The sequence below is a fragment of the Heterodontus francisci genome, chromosome 7 (genome assembly GCF_036365525.1).
Source record: "Heterodontus francisci isolate sHetFra1 chromosome 7, sHetFra1.hap1, whole genome shotgun sequence".
NCBI lineage: Eukaryota > Metazoa > Chordata > Chondrichthyes > Heterodontiformes > Heterodontidae > Heterodontus > Heterodontus francisci.
The window spans coordinates 116,632,050-116,655,535 of record NC_090377.1 but is presented as its reverse complement, the minus strand read 5'-3'; the positions used below and the strand labels follow the sequence as shown (position 1 = coordinate 116,655,535).

The 23,486-nt window shown below is 44.6% G+C and overlaps 1 protein-coding gene across 4 annotated transcripts in view; it reads right to left on the bottom strand.

Moving 5' to 3' along the window:
- Positions 1-23,486, bottom strand: part of agap1 (ArfGAP with GTPase domain, ankyrin repeat and PH domain 1) — a 727,575-nt gene that overhangs the window by 357,997 nt on the left and 346,092 nt on the right. For all 4 annotated transcript variants that reach the window (XM_068035975.1, XM_068035972.1, XM_068035973.1 and 1 more), the window contains exon 3: positions 10,643-10,730. In XM_068035975.1, coding sequence (XP_067892076.1) covers positions 10,643-10,730 — 88 coding nt within the window. The remainder of the gene's footprint in view (positions 1-10,642; positions 10,731-23,486) is intronic.

Below are 23,486 nucleotides of genomic sequence, written 5' to 3'. Positions count from 1 at the left end.
ACTGTATCTGCCTTCTGAAATTGGAGGGGTGAGGCGGAGTGGGGGGAGGGGGGTGCAGGGAATGAGAAATCCTTGGGCCTTGAATTAATAGGTTTCCCTGGAGTCAGACTCTTTCAATGAAAAGTGAGGGCTAATCACGACAAACAGCTAATTACAGTATTGATTCTCCACTCAGTACACTCCAGGTAGTGCTTGCCACGATGTTGCCATGGCAACTTTATTGTGGTTGATAGTCCATATTGTGGTTGTGAGTCCATTAGCCAAAAATACACATAATTAGTCAAAGAACAGGAATTATTTTCTCCAGTGACTGGTACAACAGAGCTAGACAATTTTCATATTCCAAAAAAAAAATGCAGACAGTATTTGCTGCTGAAATGGTTATTCTGACAGAAAACATGGGATTTACTACATGAGGTGCCTGATGGGACAAACAGACTGAGATGTTTCAACACTACAAGGATGGGCACACTGAACAATCAGAACTCTACTGTACAGTGCTGGGACCTCTTCCTTCCTGAAGAGAGGTTTGCTGCTGCCACGATTATACAGAGTACAATTACCTGCATCCATGTCTGCAAAGAATGGAACAGCCAGTCATCAGTAACAGTATGACTGAAGACACACATTTACTGCTTCTAAATTGCCTAGTGTATGCCAGTAAGCCAAACACAACTGTTGAGGCAGTGCTTCTTTTTACTTAATCCCACTGGATCATTTGTGCACGACCTATTTTGTACAAGCATGCATCTCTAAATGTCTTAATCGGCATATATTAAAAGCCTGAGGTTGCTTCCCATTCAGCCATTTAGTTGGCAAACTGAAGTTTTCTTATTTAATCTGTATCGAATGTTTTTTTGAAAACAGCGTACCTAACATTGATCCATCAGCATGTGATACTTAATGAATCGAGCACGGTTTGGCACCAGAGTCCAGATGTAGGAGACCAGGTGGTTTAAGAAATCCAAACACACAGGAAATAAAAGCAGTAAAATGGATTTCAATATTGCAAATAGAGATACATTTGCAACAGGTTTTTTTTTAAGGAATTATACCTACAGCAGATACTTCTCCAGTGCTCATTAAAAAAGGGGAGTTTGGGCTCTACAAGTGGTTACAGCTGGTTAAAAGAATAAGCAGTTAAATCGTATAGAGGTCCCAAGCTCCATTCCTGGTCCACGTCGAGTTAGCTGATCTGAGTTGAGGTTGGGATGCTACAATTGCACTCAGTGCCCTGGAGCAGGGAGGAATTGGCCAGGATTACAGCATGGCTACCTGACCCGGACCTGACAACATATGTCGGGTCCGGGTCGGGTCACTCTTCCAAGTCTGGCATTCGGGTCGGGTCGGGCCAGGCCGGACACACTCTATCACCACTTCCGATACGTGACACCAATGTTAACGTACTTTTTGGACTTGGAAAGTTGTTTAGTTACAGTTTTTTAAAGCTTGTGCAGATAAACAACAAAGTGAAAAACGGAAGCTAGGTTAACTGATGGTTGGGTCGGGTCGGGTCGGGCGTGGGAAAAAATGAAAGGACTCGGGCCGGGTCAGGCTTGGGTCGGATGTGGTTCTGTTGGGCTCAGGTCGGGTTTCATTTGCAGACCCAAGCCGGCCTTTAGCCAGGATGCCCCAACATCATCATTTATCCAGAAGTACATGTTGGGAGTCGAAGAGACTTAGTAGTTGGCAGGAAAAAAAGACAGAGGCGCAAGGGGAGAGCCAACTGTGCAACAGCCCCAACAAACAAATTTCTCTGCAGCACCTGTGGAAGAGCCTGTCACTCCAGAATTGGCCTTTATAGCCACTCCAGGCGCTGCTTCACAAACCACTGACCACCTCCAGGCGCGTATCCATTGTCTCTCGAGATAAGGAGGCCCAAAAGAACATGTTGGGAGAAGAGAGGTTAGGGTTCTAGAGTTAAGCAATCAACTTCTATGGGAGAAGGGCAGAGAAGTACATCTATGCAGAGGCCCACTGACACTCGTTATCCAGACTCACATGAATACTGGCCATTGGGCGAGGTATATAGAATTGTATCACAGGGAGTGGTCAACATCTTGAGCGGGAGCAGGAGGGTAGGGAAGAAAAGTGGTAGAAAAAGCAGGGAGCAAAGTAGAATCACTTCCCTTTCCTCCCAACCCCCAATAGTGTCACTAGACAGGCAGACAAGCAGACTGCAAACGGGCTTTTGTTAATACCACAGTTTAAACTGCCATGAGGAGGTACAGAAATGGAGTTTAGCAGCTAGATTAAAATACACCTCTCCACACAAAGGCACCATTAGAAATGGGTGAGCTATTATAATTCCCGCATTAAGTTTGAGGTGCTCCATTTATTGGTTAAACCAGGGGCCCAATTTAATTCCACATCTTACAATTTGATACCACCCGTTGATTATCGCAAACTTTAAATTGTTAATGCTTTGAGATAAATAATCAGGTTGTTCTTGTTTGAGTATGGCAATGCCTAACTGTTATGCTGGATAGATTTCAATGATCAGTGTTAATAGAATGACTGCCTGGGAAGCACACCGACACTGGAGGTAGCCTATTGGCTTTTGTTATTTGAGAAAGCAGTGGGTTCTGCCTTCAAAAACCAATAAACTGTTCCAAGGTCACTCCAACAGAACAAGCAACACATGCAATTAGGAAGACGCACTTTGGTAAGAAAAAGCCAAAGAAATTCAAGAACTGTGGCAGAAATTTAGTTCTTTTTGGCAGCACACACTAGCCAATGAAGAACAGCAATTATACAACAATAAGGCAGTTTCAAAGCAGATAGAGAACCCAATTATAGCAGATATATTCATGTGATTAAGGGGAGGGGGGTGGGGGGAGGTGGGAAACAAAAGAAAAGGATTTTACTTTAAAACACAGCAACAAAATTATTTTCATACAATAAGTATTAATCACAAAATAGTCCAGTGCATTATTCTGGGTATAAAGACCAGATATAAACCCCTCTGCAATTATATAGCTTTTAGTTGCAGCAGGCAGTGGGGAAGGGAGGCGTAGAGCTAATGCAAAGATATGTAGAAAAAAATAATGTGCACCCATCAATCCTACTTCATTAATGTTTTTCTTTAACCTTAGTAATAAATCTGCATGAGTACATCCATTTTAATGGGCTGCACTTTCTGGGATGATGCACTGAGAACACAATGGACGATACGCCAGACACTCGGAAAAAAACTTTGAAAATCACTGAGAAATTTCAAAATGGACACCAATGTGACAGAGACACATGTGCCACAGATGTGGAAGTGAACTGGAGGCACTTGGGCTACATCAATCAAGGTGAGTCCCACGTCTGTCACTGCACACAGGGCAGTGCATAGCTGTTACCAGGCAATTAGTATTTAAAATGAAGCTCATGGATTTTGGTAAGGCATTTGACAAGGTCCCACATGGCAGACTGGTCAGTAAAATGAAAGCCGGTGGGATACAGGGGAATGTGGCAGGTGGGATCCAGAATTGGCTCAGGGCCAGGAAACAAAGGGTAGTTGTCGACGGATGTTTTTGTGAATGGAAAGCTGTTTCCAGTGGCGTTCCGCAGGGCTCAGTACTGTTTGAGTTATATATTAATGATTTGGACTTAAATGTGAGAGGCATGATTGGGAAATTTGCTGCTGACACAAAAATTGGCCATGTAGTTGATAGTGAAGAGGAGAGTCGTAGACTCCAGAAAGGTATCAATGGTTTGGTTGAATGGGTTGAAAAGTGGCAAATGGAATTCAATCCAGAGAACTGTGAGGTAATGCATTAGGGGAGGGCAAATAAAGCGAGGGAATACACAATAAACGGGAAGATATTGGGAGGGGTAGAAAAAGTGAAAGACATTGGAGTGCATGTTCACAGGTCCCTAAAGGTGGCAGGACAGGTAGACAGAGTGGTGAAGAAGGCATATGGAATGCTTTCCTTTATTGGCTGAGGTATAGAATTCATAAACAGGGATGCAATGTTAGAACTGTATGAAACGCTGGCTAGGCCACAGTGGGAGTACTGTGTACAGTTCTGGTCATCACATTACAGAAAGGACATAATTGCTCTGGAGAGAGTACAGAGGAGATTTAAAAGAATGTTGCCAGGGCTCGAAAGTTGCACCTATGAGGAAATATTGGACAGGCTAGGGTTGTTTTCCTTAGAACAGAGGAGTGACTTAATTGAGCTGTACAAATTTATGAGGGGCCTAGATAGATTAGACAGGAGGACCTGTTTCCCCTAGCGGAGAGGTCAATTACCAGGGGGCACAGATTTAAGGCGATTGGGAGAAGGATTAGAGGGGACACGAGAAACACTTTTTCACCCAGAGGGTGATGTGTGTCTGGAATTCACTGCCAGGAATGGTGGTGGGGGCAGAAATCTTCAATTCTTTTAAAAGGTACCTGGACATGTACCTGAAGTGCTGCAACCGGCAAGGCTATGGACCAGGTGCTGGAAGGTGGGATTAGATTGGGTAGCTAGTTTTCACGGCCGATGCAGACAAGATAGGCCAAATAGCCTCCTTCTGTGCCGTAATTTTTCTATGGTTCTATGATACCCTTTAAGTGTTTCCTCTAGTAAGCAACGATTCAATGAAGTGTTTCTTTCCCCACACTGCCCATAACTCAGTCACCAATGTTACATATCTTCAAGGGGGCAGCTCACACTGTCCTCACTTAATGGGTCATTCTTCACGTCAGGATAAACAATGAGTATTGGTAGCTATTCCACTATGAGAGTCCCCAGAGGACATCCCACTTTCTAACCGATATTCAGTTCTGGGTACTGATGAGAGAGAGGGTTCCTCTGGAGAATGCACCGAGAGTCATGACCGGAATGTCATGGCTGACTCAGCTGTGCTGGGATAGAGAAATGGGACAAGAGGGGATTCTATGGTTAGAGGAACAGATAGGTGTTTCTGTGGTCGCAGATGTGATTCCAGGATCGTATGTTGCCTCCCTGGTGCAAGTGTCTTGGATATCACTGAGCGGCTATGAAGTATTCTGAGGGTGAGGGTGCACAGCCGGAGATCGTGGTCCACGTTGGTACCAATGACATAGGTAGAAAGAGGGATGAGGTCCTGCAAAAAGAATTTAGGGAGCTAGGCAGCAGATTAAAAAGTAGGACCTCAAAGGTCGTAATCTTTGGTTTCTTCCGGTTTCCACGGGTTAGTGAGTATATGAATAGGAGGTTAGAGCAGATGAAAGCATGGTTGCGGAGATGGTGCAGGAGGAAGGGCTTTAGATTCTTGGATCACTGGGTCTGTTTCTGGCGAAGGTGGGATCTGTGCAAGATGGACGGGTTGCACCTGAACCAGAACGGGACCAGCATCCTTGCTGGGAGGTTTGCTAGTGCAGTTGAGGGGGGTTTAAACTAATTTGGCAGGGGGATGGGATACAGAGTGGAAGCACAGTAGGGGGTACAATCAAATATAAATGTGAAGCTAAGTCAGTCTGGAGAACTGAGTAAATGTAGACCTGTTAAGGCTCAGGCAAATAATGCAAGGCTGGATTGTATCTATTTTAATGTAAGGAATCTTACTAGTAAGAAAGATGAATTGAGGGCATTGATTAACACATGGGAATATGATATTATTGCTGTCACTGAGACATGGTTGAGGAAGGGGCAGCTTAATATCCCAGGGTATAGAATCTTCAGACATGACAGGGGAGGGGGCAAAAGAGGAGGTGGCATTGCACTGTTGATTAAAGAGACAATTACTGCAGTAAGGAGAGATGATATCTTAGAAGGTTCCTCTAATGAGGCCATACGGGTAGAACTTAAAAACAAAAAGGGGGGCTATTACTTGGCTGGGAGTGTGCTACAAGCCTCCAAACAGGCAGGCAGTGGTAGAGGAGCAGATATGTAGGCAAATCTCAGAGAGGTGCAAAAATAATAGGGTAATAATATTTCAACTTCCCCTATATTAGAGGGGATAGTATTAGTGCAAAAAGCTTAAAGGGGGCAGAATTCTTCAAGTGCATTCAGGAGAGCTTTTTGAGCCAGCACGTAGAGTGTCCTACAAGAGGAGGAGCTGTACTAGACTTAATCCTAGTGAATGAAGCCGGACAAGTGATAGAAGTGTCAGTGGGGGAGCATTTCGGGGATAGTGATTATAACTGTAAGATTTAAGGTAATTATGGAAAAGGACTTAGAGGGGCCAGAAATTAGAGTACTGAATTGGGGGAAGGCAGATTTCAATATGATAAATCAGGATCAGGCCAAAGTGAACTGGGAGCAGCTTCTTATAGGAAAGGCTACATCAGACCAGTGGGAATCATTTAGAAGGGAAATTGTGAGGGTTCAGGCGCAGCATGGTCCTGTAAAGGTGAAGAGTAGGACCAACAGGTCAAGGGAACCCTGGATACCGAGGGATATAGAGGATTGGCTAAGGAAAAAAAAAGGAGGCGTATGGCAGATTCAGAGTGCTGAAAACAGCGGAGGCCCTGGAGGAGTATAGGAAGTGTAGGGGAGTACTTAAAAAAGTAATTAGGAGAGTGAAGAGCGGGCATGAAAAATCACTGGCAGACAAGATAAAGGAAAATCCCAAGGCGTTTTATAAGTATGTTAGGGGCAATAGGAAAAAGAAGAAAAAGAGGAACTAGGGAAAAAGTGGGGCATATTAGGGATCAAAGAGGCAATCTGTGTGTGGAGCCAGAGGATATAGGTGAGGTTTTGAATGATTACTTTTCATCTGTGTTCACTATGGGGAGGGACGATGTAGGTATAGTGATCAGAGAGGGGGATTGTGATATACTTGATCAAATTAGCATTGAAAATTTGAAAATTGAAAACCAAGTATTAGCGGGCCTAAAGGTGGATAAATCCCCAGGCCCAGATGAGATGTATCCCAGGCTGCTACGTGAAGCAAGGGAGGAGATAGGCCTCCGACGCAAATTTTCAGATCCTCTCTGGCCACAGGAGAGGTACCAGAGGATTGGAGGACAGTGAATGTGGTACCATTATTCAAGAAGGGTAGCAGTGATCAACCAGGTAATTACAGGCTGGTGAGTCTAACATCAGTGGTAGGGAAATTATTGGAAAAAATTCTGAGGGACAGGATTACTCTCCACTTGGAGAGGCAGAGATTAATCAGGGATAGGAAGCACGGCTTTGTCAAGGGGAGATCGTGTCTAACTAATTTGATTGAATTTTTCGAGGTGGTGACTGGATGTGTAGATGAGGGTAAAGCAGTTGATGTAGTCTATATGGACTTCAATAAAGCTTTTGATAAGGTCCCGCTTGGGAGATTGGTTAAGAAAGTAAAAGAGCCTATGGGATCCAGGGCAATTTGGCAAATTGGATTCAAAATTGGCTTAGTGGCAGGAGGCAGAGGGTGATGGTAGAGGGTTGTTTTTGTGAATGGAGGCCTGTGACCAGTGGGGTACTGCGGGGATCGGTGCTGGGACCCTCACTGTTTGTAGTGCACATTAATGATTTGGACGTGAATATAGAATATAGAAGGTATGCTCAGTAAGTTCGCAGACGACATGAAAACTGGTGGTGTCGTAAATAGTGAGGAGGAAAGCCTTAGATTACAGAACGATATAGATGGGCAGACCAGTGGCAAATGGAGTTTAATCCTGAGAAGTGTGAGGTGATGCACTTTGGGAGGTCTAACAAGGCAATGGAATATACAATGGATGGTAGGACCCTAGGGAGTACACAGGGTCAGAGGGACTTGGGGTGCTCGTCCATAGATCACTGAAGGCAGCAGCACTAGTAGATAAGGTGGTTAGGAAAGCATATGGGATACTTGCCTTTATTAGTCGAGGCATAGAATACAAGAGCAGGGAGGTTACGATGGAGCTGTATAAAATGCTAGTTAGGCCACAGCTGGAGCACTGTGTACAGTTCTGGTCACCACACTACAGGAAGGATGTGATTGTAATGGAGAGGGTGCAGAGGAGATTCACCAGGATGTTGCCTGGGCTACAGCATTTCAGTTATGAAGAGAGACTGGATAGGCTGGGGTTGTTTTCCTTAGAGCAGAGAAGGCTGAGGGGGGATCTGATTGAGGTATACAAAATTATGAGGGGCATTGATAGGATAGATAGGAAGAAACTTCTTTCCTTAGCGGAGAGGTCAATAACTAGGGGACATAGATTTAAGGTAAGGGGCAGGAGGTTTAGAGGGGAGTTGAGGAAAAAATGTTTCACCCAGACGGTAGTTGGAATCTGGAACACACTGCCTGAAGGGATGGTAGAGGCAGGAAAACTCACGACATTCAAGAAGTATTTAGATGAGCACCTGAAAGGCCATAACATACAAGGCTACGGGCCAAGTGTGGGGGAATGGGATTAGTTAGGACGGGTGCTTGATGGTCAGTGCAGGCGCTTTGGGCTGAAGGGCCTGTTTCTGTGCTGTAAAACTCTATGACTCTATGCCTCTAAAGACTGCAGAATGCTGCGGTACAGGGGGATCTGGGTATCCTCACACATGAACCATAAAAAGTAAGCGTGCAGATACAGCAAGTAATTAAGACGGCAAATTGAATGTTGGCCTTTATTACAAGAGGGATGGAATATAAATGTAGGGAAGTCTGTATAGGGCATTGGCAAGACTGCACCTAGAGTACTGCGTACAGTTTTAATTTCCTTACTTAAGGAGGGATTTACTTGCATTGGAGGTTCACTAGGTTGATTCCTGTGATGAAGGGGTTGCCTAATAAGGAAGGGTTGAGCAGGTTGAGCCTATACCGATTGGAGTTTTGAAGAATGAGAGGTGATCTTATTGAAATATAAAAGATTCTGAGGGGCCTTGACAGGGTAAATGCTGAGAGGATGTTTCCCCTCGTGGGGGAATCCGGAATTGGGGGCACAGTTTCAAAATTTGGGGTTTCCCATTTAAGACGGAGATGGGGAAGAATTTCTTCTCTCAAAGGGTCGTTAATCTTTGGAATTCTCTTCGCCAGAGACCAGTGGAGGCTGAGTCATTGAATATATTCAAGGCTGAGTTAGGCAGATTATTGATTTATAAGGAAGTCAAGCGTTATGGGGAGCAGCAGGAAAGTGGAGTTGAGGCCATGATTGGATCAGCCATGATGGTACTGAATGGCGGAGCAGGCTTGAGGAGCCAAATGACCTACTCCTGCTTCTGTTTCTTATGGATGTAGGAGCAAGACAGCTGAAGCTTTCACCACAAAGTTACTCTCCGGTGGATGGTGATCTGGAAGTGGAACTTTGGCTCCGTGTCCCGGGGCATGGGAGATTCATTGCAGCATCCAAGTGACAACCATTCCATAGGAGATTAACTAACTCAGCAAGGGAAAAGGTTGGAGCTTGGAACTGTCTTGGCTCAGTCACACCCTGTGGTGCATCCACCCACTGAATAATTGGGGAATGTACTCCCAGAGTATTTCTTTATTAAAGAAACAATTAAAAACTGAGCAACTACACTGTCGTCACCTTGACTGATGTCGCAAAAGGAAATTAGCTCCTCCTCCACAAACGCATTGCATTCTGGGCAGAGTGAACTCCAATATTTGTAGATTTGAAAATAATTAAAGATTGGATTATTTTAAAAAAGACATCAAGGAGTTGAGTCCATGGCCACAAATTTCATTGCCTTCAAATTTCAAGTCGCTATTGTTACGAATGACCACAGCTTAGGAATGGGTTAATTTCCTCCATGTTGTTAGTTATAACATTGCTGCTTTGAGAAGTTGCCACAAGTATCAGTGATAAAGCCTGGTTGTGCACTGGACGCTTTAATCCATGTCCTAGATGTGGAGGATGACCATATTACAGTGTGTCAGAATTCATCTAACATATGGTCAAGTTATTTCACAGGTGGAATGCGGGAGTCCGATCCAAGTACTTTCCAGAGACACTTACAGTGTACTGCATGCAACTGGTGCAGAAAGAGCTAGCTTGTTTTCTTAGAGAGCGGGCTGGTAAATATGGCAGATACATAGGGTCATAGAATTAACTATTCACACTAGCTCTATTACTCGTGCACAAAGCAGCCTATGATCTTAATAATTCCAACTCCAGCTCAGGAAGTTGTCAAGATGGCAGCGAGCTAATTGGTGGGGACAGGTGTTAATTCCTGGATGGGGCACAGATGGATGCTTGCTAAACACCTTCTGATGCCATGTTTAAATGGCTACTCTTCAAAAGCAAGCTTGGCTGGTGACATCCTGCAAATGGTTAGACCTCAGAGGGTATCACATGGTGCCTCCTCCTAATGTTCATTCAGTTTCTAACAGGGATGGCGAGGAAATCCTTGGTTGATTTTCAGCTCCCTAACCCAAGGGATTTCAGCTAACTGAGCAGAATCGGCACAAGCCGGGGCTCAAAGCGACTAGCTCCACAATGGGGTGCTGCCTTTACTCATTCGGAGTATGCCTGGTCACCTTATTCATGTACTAAACTGAGTGGTCCCTGTTTTACACTGTATCTGCATAGTAGGCTATCAATGGTTGATCTGTATGGTGGCTGTAATACACTGAAGTCAGCATCTATAATGAGTAGGAAGGTCCAAAGAGGTCAACTGAACTCTAAGCTTATTAGGGTCCTTTTAGTTATGGCTTTCTTATCACATTTCCCACCATAGTGCTGGGTGACAATACCAGATGCACAGAACAGCCCCTGCTCCACATCTCAGTACAATAATAGAAAGAGATCATCAATGAAATGTAACTGCTCCTTGCTTACCCTCAGGCGACTCCTCCTGGACGTAGGTTCCCGTCAGGTACCGATGGACCAAGGCTGACTTGCCGCTGGCTAAATTACCCACGATTCCCTGAAAGACAAGACACAATGCCAATGAGATGCCTTTCTACCTTGGGGACAGCAATGGGAAGCGTTGATTCGAGAAGCATCTCACCACTCTGAACATCATGCACAATATAAGACTCAGTCATTGTCATTCAAAAGTTCCCATGTGCACATATAGATGTCCAGACTAGTTAATGATTTCACTTTGCAGGGCAGAGGTTGTAACCTCTAGCAATCACTAAATAATACGCCTCCAGAACTTAGCCTGGGAAAACTCAATGACCTGTTTAAAAACGGTTTACATGGCTTCTAGTGAAACGACAGGTGAATGTCTCGAGATAATTTTACGTACAGTAACAACGGGGCAATTGATCCTGTATCTGACCGAATGAGATGAGAATAATTTAAGAAATTCAGCGGTTGCCACAAAGCTTTAAACAAGACCCTTGAAATCCTGCGTGCAGTACATATTTAGGTCAGCATGCAGTGAGGCTGCCAAGGGTTTAATAGTTACTTTCAAACGTTTTCCTTCTTAAGCACCCTACTTTTAAAAATAAACTGCAGCCCTATTCAGTCAAGCCCTCACTTGATCATAAAGACCAAATCTCTCGATTTTCCGATGTGCCTCATTTCAGGTCAGTGCAGTGTGAGTTTTACAGTTCACTAAATGGTCAGGGCAAGTGTACAAGCACATCTGCTGATTGCAATTAGTACACAGAGCAAAATGTAAGTCTAGAAAGATCTTTGGATCTTATAACGTGTCTCAGTTGGTAGCACTCTAACCTCTTAGCCAGGAAGTTGTGGGTTCAAATCCCATTGCAAAAGAAATTAGCAAAATCTAGGCTGACACTCCACTGTAGTACTGAGGGAGTGCTGCACTGACAGAGGTGTCGCCTTTCGGATGAGACGTTAAACCGAAGCCCCAACTGCCCTGTCAGGCGGACGAGAAAAATCGCATGGCATTATTTCAAAGAAGAGTAGGGGAATTATCCCCAGTGTCCTGGTCAATATTTATCCCTAAATCAACATCACAGCAACAGATTATCTGGCCATTGTCAAATAGCTGTTTGTGGGATCTTGCTGTGTGCAAATTGGCTGCCGCATTTCCCACAGTACAACAGTGACTACACTTAAAAAATACTTTGTTGGCTGTAAAGCACTTTGGACATATTGAGGTCATGAAAGGCACTATACAAATGCAAGTTCTTTCTTTAAAAGTGTGTTATAGAGATAACTACCTCAGTACTAGCATGGTACTTTCTTTCTTTCTTTTCTTTTGGGCCTCCTTATCTCGAGAGACAATGGATACGCGCCTGGAGGTGGTCAGTGGAGTGACCTCTCCATGGCGCATGCCTGGGCAAATTTATGGAGGTTGAGAGTTGCCCAGTCGTCAAAACCCCCCTCTCGGCCTTTCTGGTGGGGTCCAAAGGAGTGCAGGACACGACGTTTGGCACCAGTATGGCTGCAGGAACTGCCGGAAACATGCCAAAGGTGACACATGACCGCCTACGGGGTTCCGCTCCGGATTTTCTGTTAGGGTTTACTCCCTTAGCCTTGGTCTCTCCCGAGACGCCCACAAGGCAGTGGGGTTGTTGGGGCCCGCACACTCTATAGCAATAGCAAACACATTTATTGGATCCATTTCAGCTTAGTTTGCCAATTAGTTTCCCTCCAAAAACTTTAAGTTTTGCACAACACAGGAAGCTCTGCTGAGTCCTTGTGTCCAGGCAGATCAATTTCAGAAACGTAAGCACCAAAATCTAGGCTGACACTCCAGTATCAGTGTGGAGACTGCTGCACCAGAGGTGTCGTTTTCAAATAGGTTAAACTGAGGCCCTGTCTGCTCTGATCACAAATGGATGAAAAATCACTATAACACTGCAAATGGCAGCTGATGGTGTAAAGGATGTACAGAATCCTGTGGCTCCAATGCTGTTGAGGACCTCAGCTTTACTGGATCCCAGGGTGGCTGTCAAAGGCGAGGAAAGTGGGAGGAAAATAGCTAAGAGGCCCACAAAAGGCCTCACAATCAGCAGAGACCAACAAATTAAACAGGACTGCAGGTGGCCCTTTGAACACTGCCCTCCTGGCACCCCAGTAAGAATATAAAAGTGGCTTTAAAGTAATTCGACTATATTTTAACAGTACAACTGCCATGCAGCTGCAACTACAGGGAGATTTAATATCCCATCCTCCCCCACCTAATCCCTTTCTCTCTTCCTCTTTAGAACTCTTAGTGCTAAGCTCCATCCTATGGCCAAAGGGGGCAGGGAGTCAAGCTGCCTTGTATCCTCTGGTCTGTCACATAACTGGCTACTGCAGGGAATGCACAAGTGACCTTTAACTGTAAAAGGATACAGCTACCTTCCCCCTCTGCCCACCAATCTCTCTCCCACCGTGTCAGTTAGAAATACACAGGATTCCACTGTAAACCCAGAGTGAATGACCAGCAGAAATCCATTTTTTTTATTAAAGCACACAGAGCAAGAATTTCAGCTGCAGACTAGGTACAAAATGTCATCTGTTAAAGCAACTTTCGGCCATCACACATTTCATCAGCAGGACTTTCATGCAGTTTTCTTTTCCAGTTGAGTGGCACGGAACTGCACAATAAAACCATTTACGTATCAGCTGACACAGCAGGGACTCCGCTCAGTTCCTGAGCCTTTCCGAAGCAGGATACTGGCACTGAACCTGCCTGTTCTGTGTGACAGGCTGCATGCATTGCTGAGTCAAAGGTGGCAGGAGGTTGGGTGATGGGCTGTTCCATCATCATGAAACGGAATCCATGGACTCATGCCTGAAACCTTGGGTTTCCTTTCATTTTGTTTGTCACCATCTTAGTCCCCTACTTTACAAAGGCAGTCGATGGAGTGCACTGCCTTCTTAGCCGTTCCAAATTCTTGTCCCTCTACTCTGACGGTCCCTTTTAATTATCCTTTTCTTGCAAATTTCATGTACATGTCATTCGCCCTTCACAGTGGGTGTGTGCGCGTTTGCACGCACACTCTGCATCTGTCCAAATCTGCACCTGATGCAATATAAATGAGCTAAACCTTAGAAAACAGACGATAAAATAAAAGCAAAATACTGCGGATGCTGGAAAACTGAAATAAAAACAGAACGTGCTGGAAATACTCAGCGGGTCTGGCAGCATCTGTGGACAGAGAAACAAGAGTTAAACTTTTCAAGTTGGATATGACACCTCTTCAGAACCCGTGAGTCAGGTTAGAGTGAGTGAGGGGAGCAGAGAAATTAAGACGGCCGAAATCACGCTAACAGTTCTCAATGAAAAGGTCAAGAGCAGGTAAGAGGCCAGAGGGAGGGGTCCAGGAGGAGAGAGAATACTGGAGGTGGGTGAATGGGCCCGCTGGTCAGGGGGAGGACTCCTGTCCAAAGAAGCGAATGCGGAGGCGAAGATGACAGAAGAAGAGCTCAACGTCATGCCGAGCGTGAGATCCATTGAGGTGGGGCATAAAACTGAGTCCTTTGCTAAGTACAGATCATTCAGCATCAGAGAGGGGAAGGTCATAGGGTATTGCGAATACATGACAAGGAGTCAGATTAGAAGTTGGGATGGGGTCAGAAGGAAGTGGAGGGGAAGAAAGATCTGGAGCGACATTGGTACCTATGAGTTGTTGGAGCTTGCATTCCTTAACAGCTGAAAGGAAGAGAAAAAGTTTTTTGTTAATGTGTTGGATAAGAATAAGGATGAACTGAAACTGCAGAGCAGGACAGTTTTGAAATAGGGCGAATCGGTGATGCTGGAGAGAGAAGTCAAGTGTGTATATGTGGCGGCGCATGGCAGTGTGTGTGGATCCCAGGATGCAGCGAGAACAGCAGTCCGAAAGGCGCCGTATGTCTCAGAGATACTTGTAATCCTAGATGGATTAGAAACATGAAGGATGGAACATCAGTTGGAATCCACGTGGAATAAGTCAGAGGTGGAGAAATCACTGAGGAAGGAGATGTGGCTGTGAAAACGTGTTTTGGTAAACACCTTATTGAACACCAGGAGGGAAATGGAAAGCAATGAAGAAGAAAAAGGTAAAAGAGACAAACAAAAGTCCCGTTGAAGAGAACAGCAGAACTTCTTCAAGATAGGCATTCCTGGAAGAGAAGCAGCAGTGAATTAAACACTAAGATAAAATCAAAGTACTGCGGATTCTGGGTTCTGAAGAAGTCGTATCCAACTTGAAACGTCAACGCTGTTTCTCTCTCCACAGATGCTGCCGCACCTGAATATTTCCAGCACTTTGTTTTTAACCTAAAAAAAATTAACCTTTTTTTACTCAACTTCGAGCCCTGCTTGCTGATTTTGCTACAATTTCTTTTGTCCGACAATTTTAACACCAAAAACCTGCTTTCTTTAAAGCTCTCACATGTCAGAGAAGGTAAAAGACATCCCCCTCTTCAATGAAATTGTTCTTTTTAATACTGACGTTGTTCCATCTCGATTTCTTAATCAAAGGTCTCCCAGACCTCCTCCAATTTCTAATTGCTAGCTAAACACTTGAGCTGTGTTGCTAAATTTTAGTATTTAAAACCTGCATAGGAAGCATGAAGGTTCATTTTTCAAAGATGAACATGGTAACTTTAGGAAACAGCAGTTCTGTGCAGCTTAGTAAGGCTGCGAACTGCCCACTATGCTCATCACTAAATTGGTCAGACCAATCCTCTGCTTCCCTGTTGAAACATTGAACTGAGGAAGTTTTTACAAGAAGGTATAAAAGAAAAAATACTTTCCTTTCTGTAGTACTTTTTCACAACCGCTGGATGTCTCAAAGTGCTTTCCAGCTTAAGATCTACTTCTGAAGTGTAGTCACGGTTGTAATGTAGGAAACGCGACAAACCAATTTGCGCACAGCAAGCTCCCACACACACGGTGAGGAATGAATAGATAAACTGTTTTTTTTGTGATGAGTTTTTTTTTTAAATAGTTCTATGGGATCTTGTATGTACACCTGAGAAGGCAGGCAGGGCCTCGGTTTAATGTCTCATCCGAAAGACAGCACCTCCAAGAGTGCAGCACTGGAGCATCAGCCTTGCTTTTTGAGTTCAAGTGTCTGCAGTGGGACTTGAACCCAGAACCTTCCGACTCAGAAGTAAGAGTTCTACCCACTGAGCCATAGCTGACACAATGGATGAAATCATACAACCCCACAATGATCACGAAATCAGTAGATATCTATTCCAATCCTTTGTAAACACTCTGCAGTCTTAGCATCACATGCACTGTCAGTGCCAGGTTTATTATGTACAATGTTTTTTTAAAAAAATGACATCCCTTGGAGCATTTTAGTCCCATGGGCTAGGAGTCTAGTTAAATACAAAGAATGCACACAAGATGGCAGCTGTATGACGTGTTACAGATTACTGAGTCAAGGAGCAGTGCCAAGTACATAAGTGTTGTGGGCTCACCTGTTGATTCAGCCTCTAGTTAAACTGAGGTATGTTTGACACAAAGGGCTGAAATTTGGCAAAGTCAATAATGCAGCAAGCCAAAATGCAGAATTTTAAAAGAGTGGAATTTCGAGATTGGCATTGTCAGAGCAGAATCTCCAATTAGATTACAGAGCTGATAAGAGTGAGCCACAGTATGTTCAACAATTCAACTGCTCTTTAAAATGGATTGCCTCCATGTAAAATAGTGATCACAACATCATTAGGTGCAAAAGCTAATGGTACTGGACCGGAAAAAGGCCAAAGTTCAATGAGATTAGAAAGGCTCCTGGCCAAAATTAAATCCTGATTGGAGTGATTCAAACAGGGAATTACAGGAGAGATGGGTATGAATGTGAGACTTAGGAGAGGAAAGGGAGGTTGGTGATAGGCAACAGTTTGCAAGAACAGAGGGGATGACGATGGGTTTATTGGGGGTGGGGGGTGGCAGTATTGACAGAAAGGGGGGATTGTGGCTGAGGAGAGGAAACCATTAACGACGTCAGCGAGCATGGGCACCAGGAAGGGAAAGTATGTGAGGTAGTTAGAGCATTAAATAAATATATTCTTATCAGATCAATAGAGATTGAAAGTACACAAACTTAATAGGGAGACGGAATTTAAACAAGGACTAGCAATACTGAAGAAAATCATGAGCATAAGAAGCAGTGATCAGAAGGGGAAAAGGAGAATGTGAAGAAAGGACAGCAGATAACATAAAAGGAGATGGTAAAGGCTTTTAAGGCACATTTATAAACAGTTCATAGAGAGATACAGCACTGAAACAGGCCCTTCGGCCCACCGAGTCTGTGCTGACCATCGATCACCCATTTATACTAATCCTACATTAATCCCATATTCCCTACCACATTCCCACCTTTCCTCAATTCTCCTACCACTCACTACCTACACTATGGGCAATTTACAATGGCCAATTTACCTATCAACCTGCAAGTCTTTGGCTATGGGAGGAAACCGGAGCACCCGGCGAAAACCCACACGGTCACAGGGAGAACTTGCAAACTCCGCACAGGCAGTACCCAGAACTGAACCCAGGTCGCTGGAGCTGTAAGGCTGCGGTGCTAACCACTGCGCCACTGTGCAGTTAGTTGAAGAGAGGGTAGGACTGCATAGGGATGATGGGGAAAGCTGGTTGTGGAGGATGGAAGTATGGCAGAAATATATTCAGCTGCTGTGGGTGGCACCATTCTGTCCCTGCATACATTGAAAACTCGTGTCAGGCTATGTCAATGGGAAAATCCATTTCACATCTGCAAGTGTGTACCTTCAGTACCAGTTAATGCCTGTAGGTGGTGGTGTGAACAGTCGATTCCATTTAAAATGTATTATGGTAATATTAGCTTGCAAAGCAGCAGATTATGTATATTGCCAACTGATATTCAATTTCTTAAGCAAAACTTGAGCATCCACACATAAGCCAAACTGTGGGCCTGTAGTGGCCAATTACTAGAAGAAGCCTCTGTAATCGAGGCAGGGGAAATTTCCCTTCCAGTTTTCCAAACGCAGCAAGTTCCACAGTACATCCCTGCATGTGAAAGCTACCCGTCCATTTACAGAGGCATAATCTTCCCGTCTTTCCAAAGGTAAATCTTTGTGACTGGTTGTGGTGTTCATGAGGTTTGTCTTTCTGTAAACCTGTCTAGGTTCTTTAAGCTTCCAGATAGGTATGCAAGGCTGGGGAGAGGGAAACCTCAAGGTGTCAGCTTGAGCACAAAATCCAGGCCAACACTCCCAGTGCAGTACTGAGGGAGTGCTGCACTGCTGGAGGTGGCATCTTCTGGATGAGACATTAAACTGAGGCCCCGTCTCCCTCTCAGGTAAAAGAACCCACAGCAATATTTTGAAGATGAGGGGAGTTATTCCCTGTGTCCTATTCTATATTTATCCCTCTTTTCTTTCTTTTGGGCCTCCTTATCTCGAGAGACAATGGATACGTGCCTGGAGGTTGTCACAGAATCTAGTCATTATCACATTGTTGTTTGTGAGAGCTTGCTGTGTGGAAATTGGTTCCCACATTTCCTACATTACAACAGTGACTACACATCAAAAGTACTTCATTGGCTGTAAAGCACTTGGGGACATTCTGAGGTTGTGAACGGCGCTTTATAAACACCATTTTTTTTTTTACTTCTAATTTTTGCTCCACCCTTACTGGAAAGGCTACCTTTACGCTGTGCCTCTAATACTAGTGTAGCTGAGACTAAGAGCTTACCAACTGACACAAACCCATGTCCCACTACTCCACTCTGCATACTTGTTAAGAGTTCCAACATCCTACACCATCCCTAGTAAGATTAAAATGCATGCACATTTCCCAAGACAATACACCCACTTCTCAGGCAGTAGTCAATTTTCTTAATCCAGAGTAAACAGAATGAAGCAACAATTTACAATGAAATCTGGGTCATATTTTCGCACCAGGTATTTTGCACCTACCAAGAAAGCCAAGGTTACTAGTTTTGCACCGCCTCAGCACCGTTTTTGGTGCTTTGCTGCCCAGTGTCCAGCAACTTTACAATATAATTCCAACTTGGTGCACTTCAAAAAAAAGTGTTGCAGCTGGTGGAAGAGGGTCCATATTCTCAGACTTCCAAATTAACTGTGCTCATTTAGAGAAATTATTTAGTAATAAGCCAAAATAGTTGTAGAATGACTTTATCAGATGGGCTAATGGCCACATTCCAACACCACATGTTCACTGAAAGAAAGACTTGCATTTATATATGGCACCTTTCTCGACCTCAGGACTTCCCAAAGTGCTTTGCATTTAATGAAATACTTCTGAAGTGTGGTCACTGTTGTAATGTTGGAAACACGGCAACCAATTTATGCACAGCAAGCTCCCACAAACAGCACTGTGACAATGACCAGATGATCTATTTTTGTAATGGCGAATGAAGGATAAATATTGGCCAAGACATCAGGGAGGACGCCCCTGCTCTTCAAAATAGTGCCATGGGATCTTTTACATCCTCTGAAGGGGCAGATGGGGCCTCGGCTTAATATCTTATCAGATAGACAGCATTCTCTCAGGACTGCACTGGAGTGACACCCTAGATTTTTGTGCTCAGCTCTGGAGTGGGACTTGAACCTACAACCTTCTAACTCTAAGGCAAGAGTGCTGCCAACTGAGCCATGGCTGGCACTATAAACTGCCCTGAGCTCTCAAAAGCAAACATTAGAGACGGGTATTTTGCAACTACTCCAATAGCACTGAATATGCATTACGGATGGTTGCAATTGTTCCCCTTCACATCTTGAAACTTCTGAAAGCATTTCAAACAATGACATTTTTTGTTGCAGGTTCTTTATGCAGCTAATGCTTTTTTAATTGAGGATTTGCAACTTCTGTCACCTACTGCTCTTAGGGAGTCCTACGTTTCTGTCTGAACCCTTCTTCAAACTGGAAATAAATGTTGCATTCCCTAATTAACATTCGATTCCAAAATCAAATAACCTGCCAAGCAATCAAATGACGCATGCAAGTAAATATTTCCGTTTAATGTCCTGATCATAGGAATGTGATCTGTGTAATGTAACTCTGTTTATGGTATGCTGGAAGCAGAAGGCTGCTTTTCATGGATGTGTCTTCCTTTATACAGATTATGGGAGAACACTTGTGATTTATTTCCAAGGGCTCCTTGATGAAGTGCCCCCAGGGAGCTTGGTATTAAAACATTTTGCTATTTATATCAATTACTAATGTCATAAAATGTAATGCATGCACCACGTCTTATCATATGGTTGCAGTTTTAGTTCAAATCCTTTAGGTTGTACAGAGAAGTGAAAGGCACAGAGGCATGCATAACAGGCTCTCTGATGGCTGATGTGGGCCATTGGTTTGATTCCTCTAAACCATTTAACCCCTACTGGGAGTGGAAAGTGTGCCGCAGTGCCCTGGATTTGGGAAGGGAAAAACAGGCCAAGATTGCTCTTGCTGATTGCTGTGTGACCCCTGCCAGAAGTGTGGATATTGGATGACGAGTTATGCGAGATCTCCCACAAGTGTAAAGTCTGCTGTCAAGCATCAGACATGACTGAAGGTCACACTGCTATGATATCAGAGGGTGAGCAGTGCCCATGAAACCATATGCCACCAACGAGTCTGTCTCTTCAGGACGGGAGAAAAATTGGAAACACCAAGCCATGCATAGTGCACTTCAACACAATGTTGCACAGTACATCACCCCTGCGTTTGCTGACATAAATTGGGTTCCAGTCCAGCAATGCCTCAAATTTAAATGTTTCATCCTTACGTTCAAATCCCTCCGTGGCCTCGGCCCCTCCGTATCTCTAGAACTCCTCCAGCCCCACAACCCTCCGAGAGATCTCTACTTCAACTCAATTCTGGCCTCTTGCACATCCCCGAATTTGTAGGCCCGCCACTGGCAGCCATGCTGGCAACTGTCTCGACCTCAAGCACTAGAATTCCCTCCTTGAACCCCACCTGCTTCTCTACCCCTTTGCCTTTCCTTTAATGTGCTCCTTGAAACCTCTTTGACCATGGCTGGGATTTTACGGCCCCCCCACAAGAGTGGGCTGGTGGCGGGTGGGGGCCGTAAAATTGAGTGGGAGGCAGGGAGCGCTATTCCCGACCGCTTCCTGCCCCCGCTTCAATTCTATGAGGGACGGCGGTGGCAAGAAACGACCTGCCCAACCCAGGCCAATCAAGGCCCTCAAGTGGTCAATTAACTGCCACTTAGAGGGCTCCTCCTGCCACCGCTGGTAAAATACCAGCAGCGGGCGGGTGGCTCAGGCCCCCAGAACGCCGCCAAGTAAAACCTGGTGGCCTTCTTGTGGGCTGGGGGTCCCTCCTGATCGGCATCCTGTGCCCCACGAAGGGCCGTCCCTGAAGCCCTGACCGCCCCCACTGGAAGAAAGTTCCCCTCTGCCCCCAAAACTGACCTGCCTTGGCCTCGCCAGGGCCCGGTCGATTGCCACCAGCGAGGCCCCAAAAGCTTACCTTTATTCCGGGACTGACATCCCTCTTGCTGCCGTTGGCTAGGTGCAATCCCAGCAGTGGCCACTGCTCCCAGTGGCGCTGCTGGGACTAAGAGCTGCCAGCTCGCTGATTTGCCGGCAGCTCCATTAGGTGGGACTTCCTGCCTTAAAGAGGTGGAAGTCCCACCCAAGGTCAATTCAGGGCCTGGGGAGTATTAAATCTCACCATGGCTCCCCAGGTCCGGCGGAGGTGGGCTGGCCCCCGACTTTTTGGCCGGTGGGCGAGGCCTCCCGTCCAATGTAAAATTCCAGCCCACGTGTTTTTGTCACCTGTCCGAATAGCTCCTTTGATGGCTTAGTGTCAATTTTTGTTCAATCACACTCTTGTGAAACACCTTGGGACACTTTACTACATTAAAGCATTTAGGAATGAGACGAGGAGAAATTTCATTACTCAGAGGGTTGTGAATCTTTGGAACTCTACCCCAGAAAGTTGTGGATGCTCCATCGTTGAGTATATTCAAGGCTGCGACAGATAAGACTTTTAGTGTCTTGGGGAATCAAGGGAGATGGGAATAGTGCAGGAAGGTGGAGTTGAGGCGGAAGATCAGCCATGATCGTATTGAATGATGGAGCAGGCTCCAGGAGACATATGGTCTACTCCTGTACCTCGTACTTATGTTCTTAAAGGCCCTATATAAATGCAAGTTGTCACACTGCAGTTTGTGTGGGAGCTCAGTGTAAACCAACAGCAAGGGAAGATGTTTTCAAAAGACTGTACAGATTACTACATAGACAGTCAGTCCAATGTACTGTAACAAGGATAGTGCAAAGAAGGAATCCCCAACACACAATGGCAGCAGTTATATCTTTCTGCCCACCTTTCCTCTTTAATTTCCCTCCTGCCTTAGACTTCCTTGATATCTACCAGGATGTAACTGGAATATTGACAACTAATCCTGAATCTTTACCAGATTCTATATATCTGTTGTTATCCTTTCTTATACGTCCCCCTCTGTGTGTTCCATTGCCAGGCTGAAATAAATAAATACTTAGTTACTCCATAGCACCATGTGCAGACTGAAAAAGATTCACCTTTTTTTCCAGATTACCCGCTTAGAGTTTCCTGCTTCAAAAAACAGGAAACAATCCTGAGAAAGGTTTATTTAACATTGCAAGTAACAGTCAGCAACTTCAATGGTGATTTTTGCCCTTTTTAAAAAAAAAATGCAGCAACATGAAAGTGCCTCAAATCAAAAAGATCATCAAATATTCCATAAATAAGTGATTTTTTTCCCCCTCACAAATGCTACTAAATACCATTTGGACAATACCATCCTGTCAGAAAATGACCATCTCAGCACAGTGGTGCAAAGTACCCTGCACGTAAAATAATCTTAGACTCTGACATTAGTCAGAACGGCTGACCTACAGCCCACGACCGCTGTGATTAATGGTGCTCTGCTCCTCAGCAAGTGGGGAAACGAAAGCAAAGTAAAATAGCTGTACCCGAGCATAACAGATGAGTCCCAGGAATAAATGCCATTAAAATTAACAAGGCCTGGGAGGCAAAATTGCAAAATACAAGGACCCTGACACTGGGCCGGGCAGACTGACACGATTGATGGATGCAATTAAACTTTTCAGGAGATGATGTAATAGAGAGGGAAATATAAAGGAGAGTGGAAAGCGAGATAGCAGCAAAAAAGTAAGACATAACAATGCTAACTTTAGCATTAATGAAAGAGATTAGGTCCCAGACTGGGAGACTTCACACCGATTCTGTCCACAATCGAAATAAGTACCCTTATTACTGTTACCATGGGAAATGCTGCAGCAATGAAGTGCACATGAAATGGGCAAAAAGTAAAACTGCAACTAATTCACAGACTGATTCCACTGAAAGTTTAAAGCATCACCAGAAGCCAAATACAATTTCCCAGCTAAGGCCGGTACCTGCTCCGACCTTCCCAAATGCTGCTTTGTAATAGCTATTAGAAGACATTCAAGAGTAGCTTGCTTGCTCTTACCCACTCAGCTCATCCCAATAGCCAGACTGATAACAGGGCATCATCATTTAGAAGATCGTAGGGATAAACCTAGACCATTCCACTGCACAGTAAGGCTTGCTAAACACAGGTTTCTATAGGCTGAAAGATAGACTCAGTTGTCAAAACACAATGACAGGGAACCCACATACCAGAAGCCAGATACTCCATCCCGCCCCCACCCCTATATCAACAAAAGGGGAATGTCAAATGAAAATGTCCCCAAGAGGCTTTCGTGCACATCTCAGTAACCAATTAAAGAACACCACTGACAAATCATTTTGCTAGTTTCCTGGTAGAGGAATATTGTGTGGAGAACAAAGAAAATG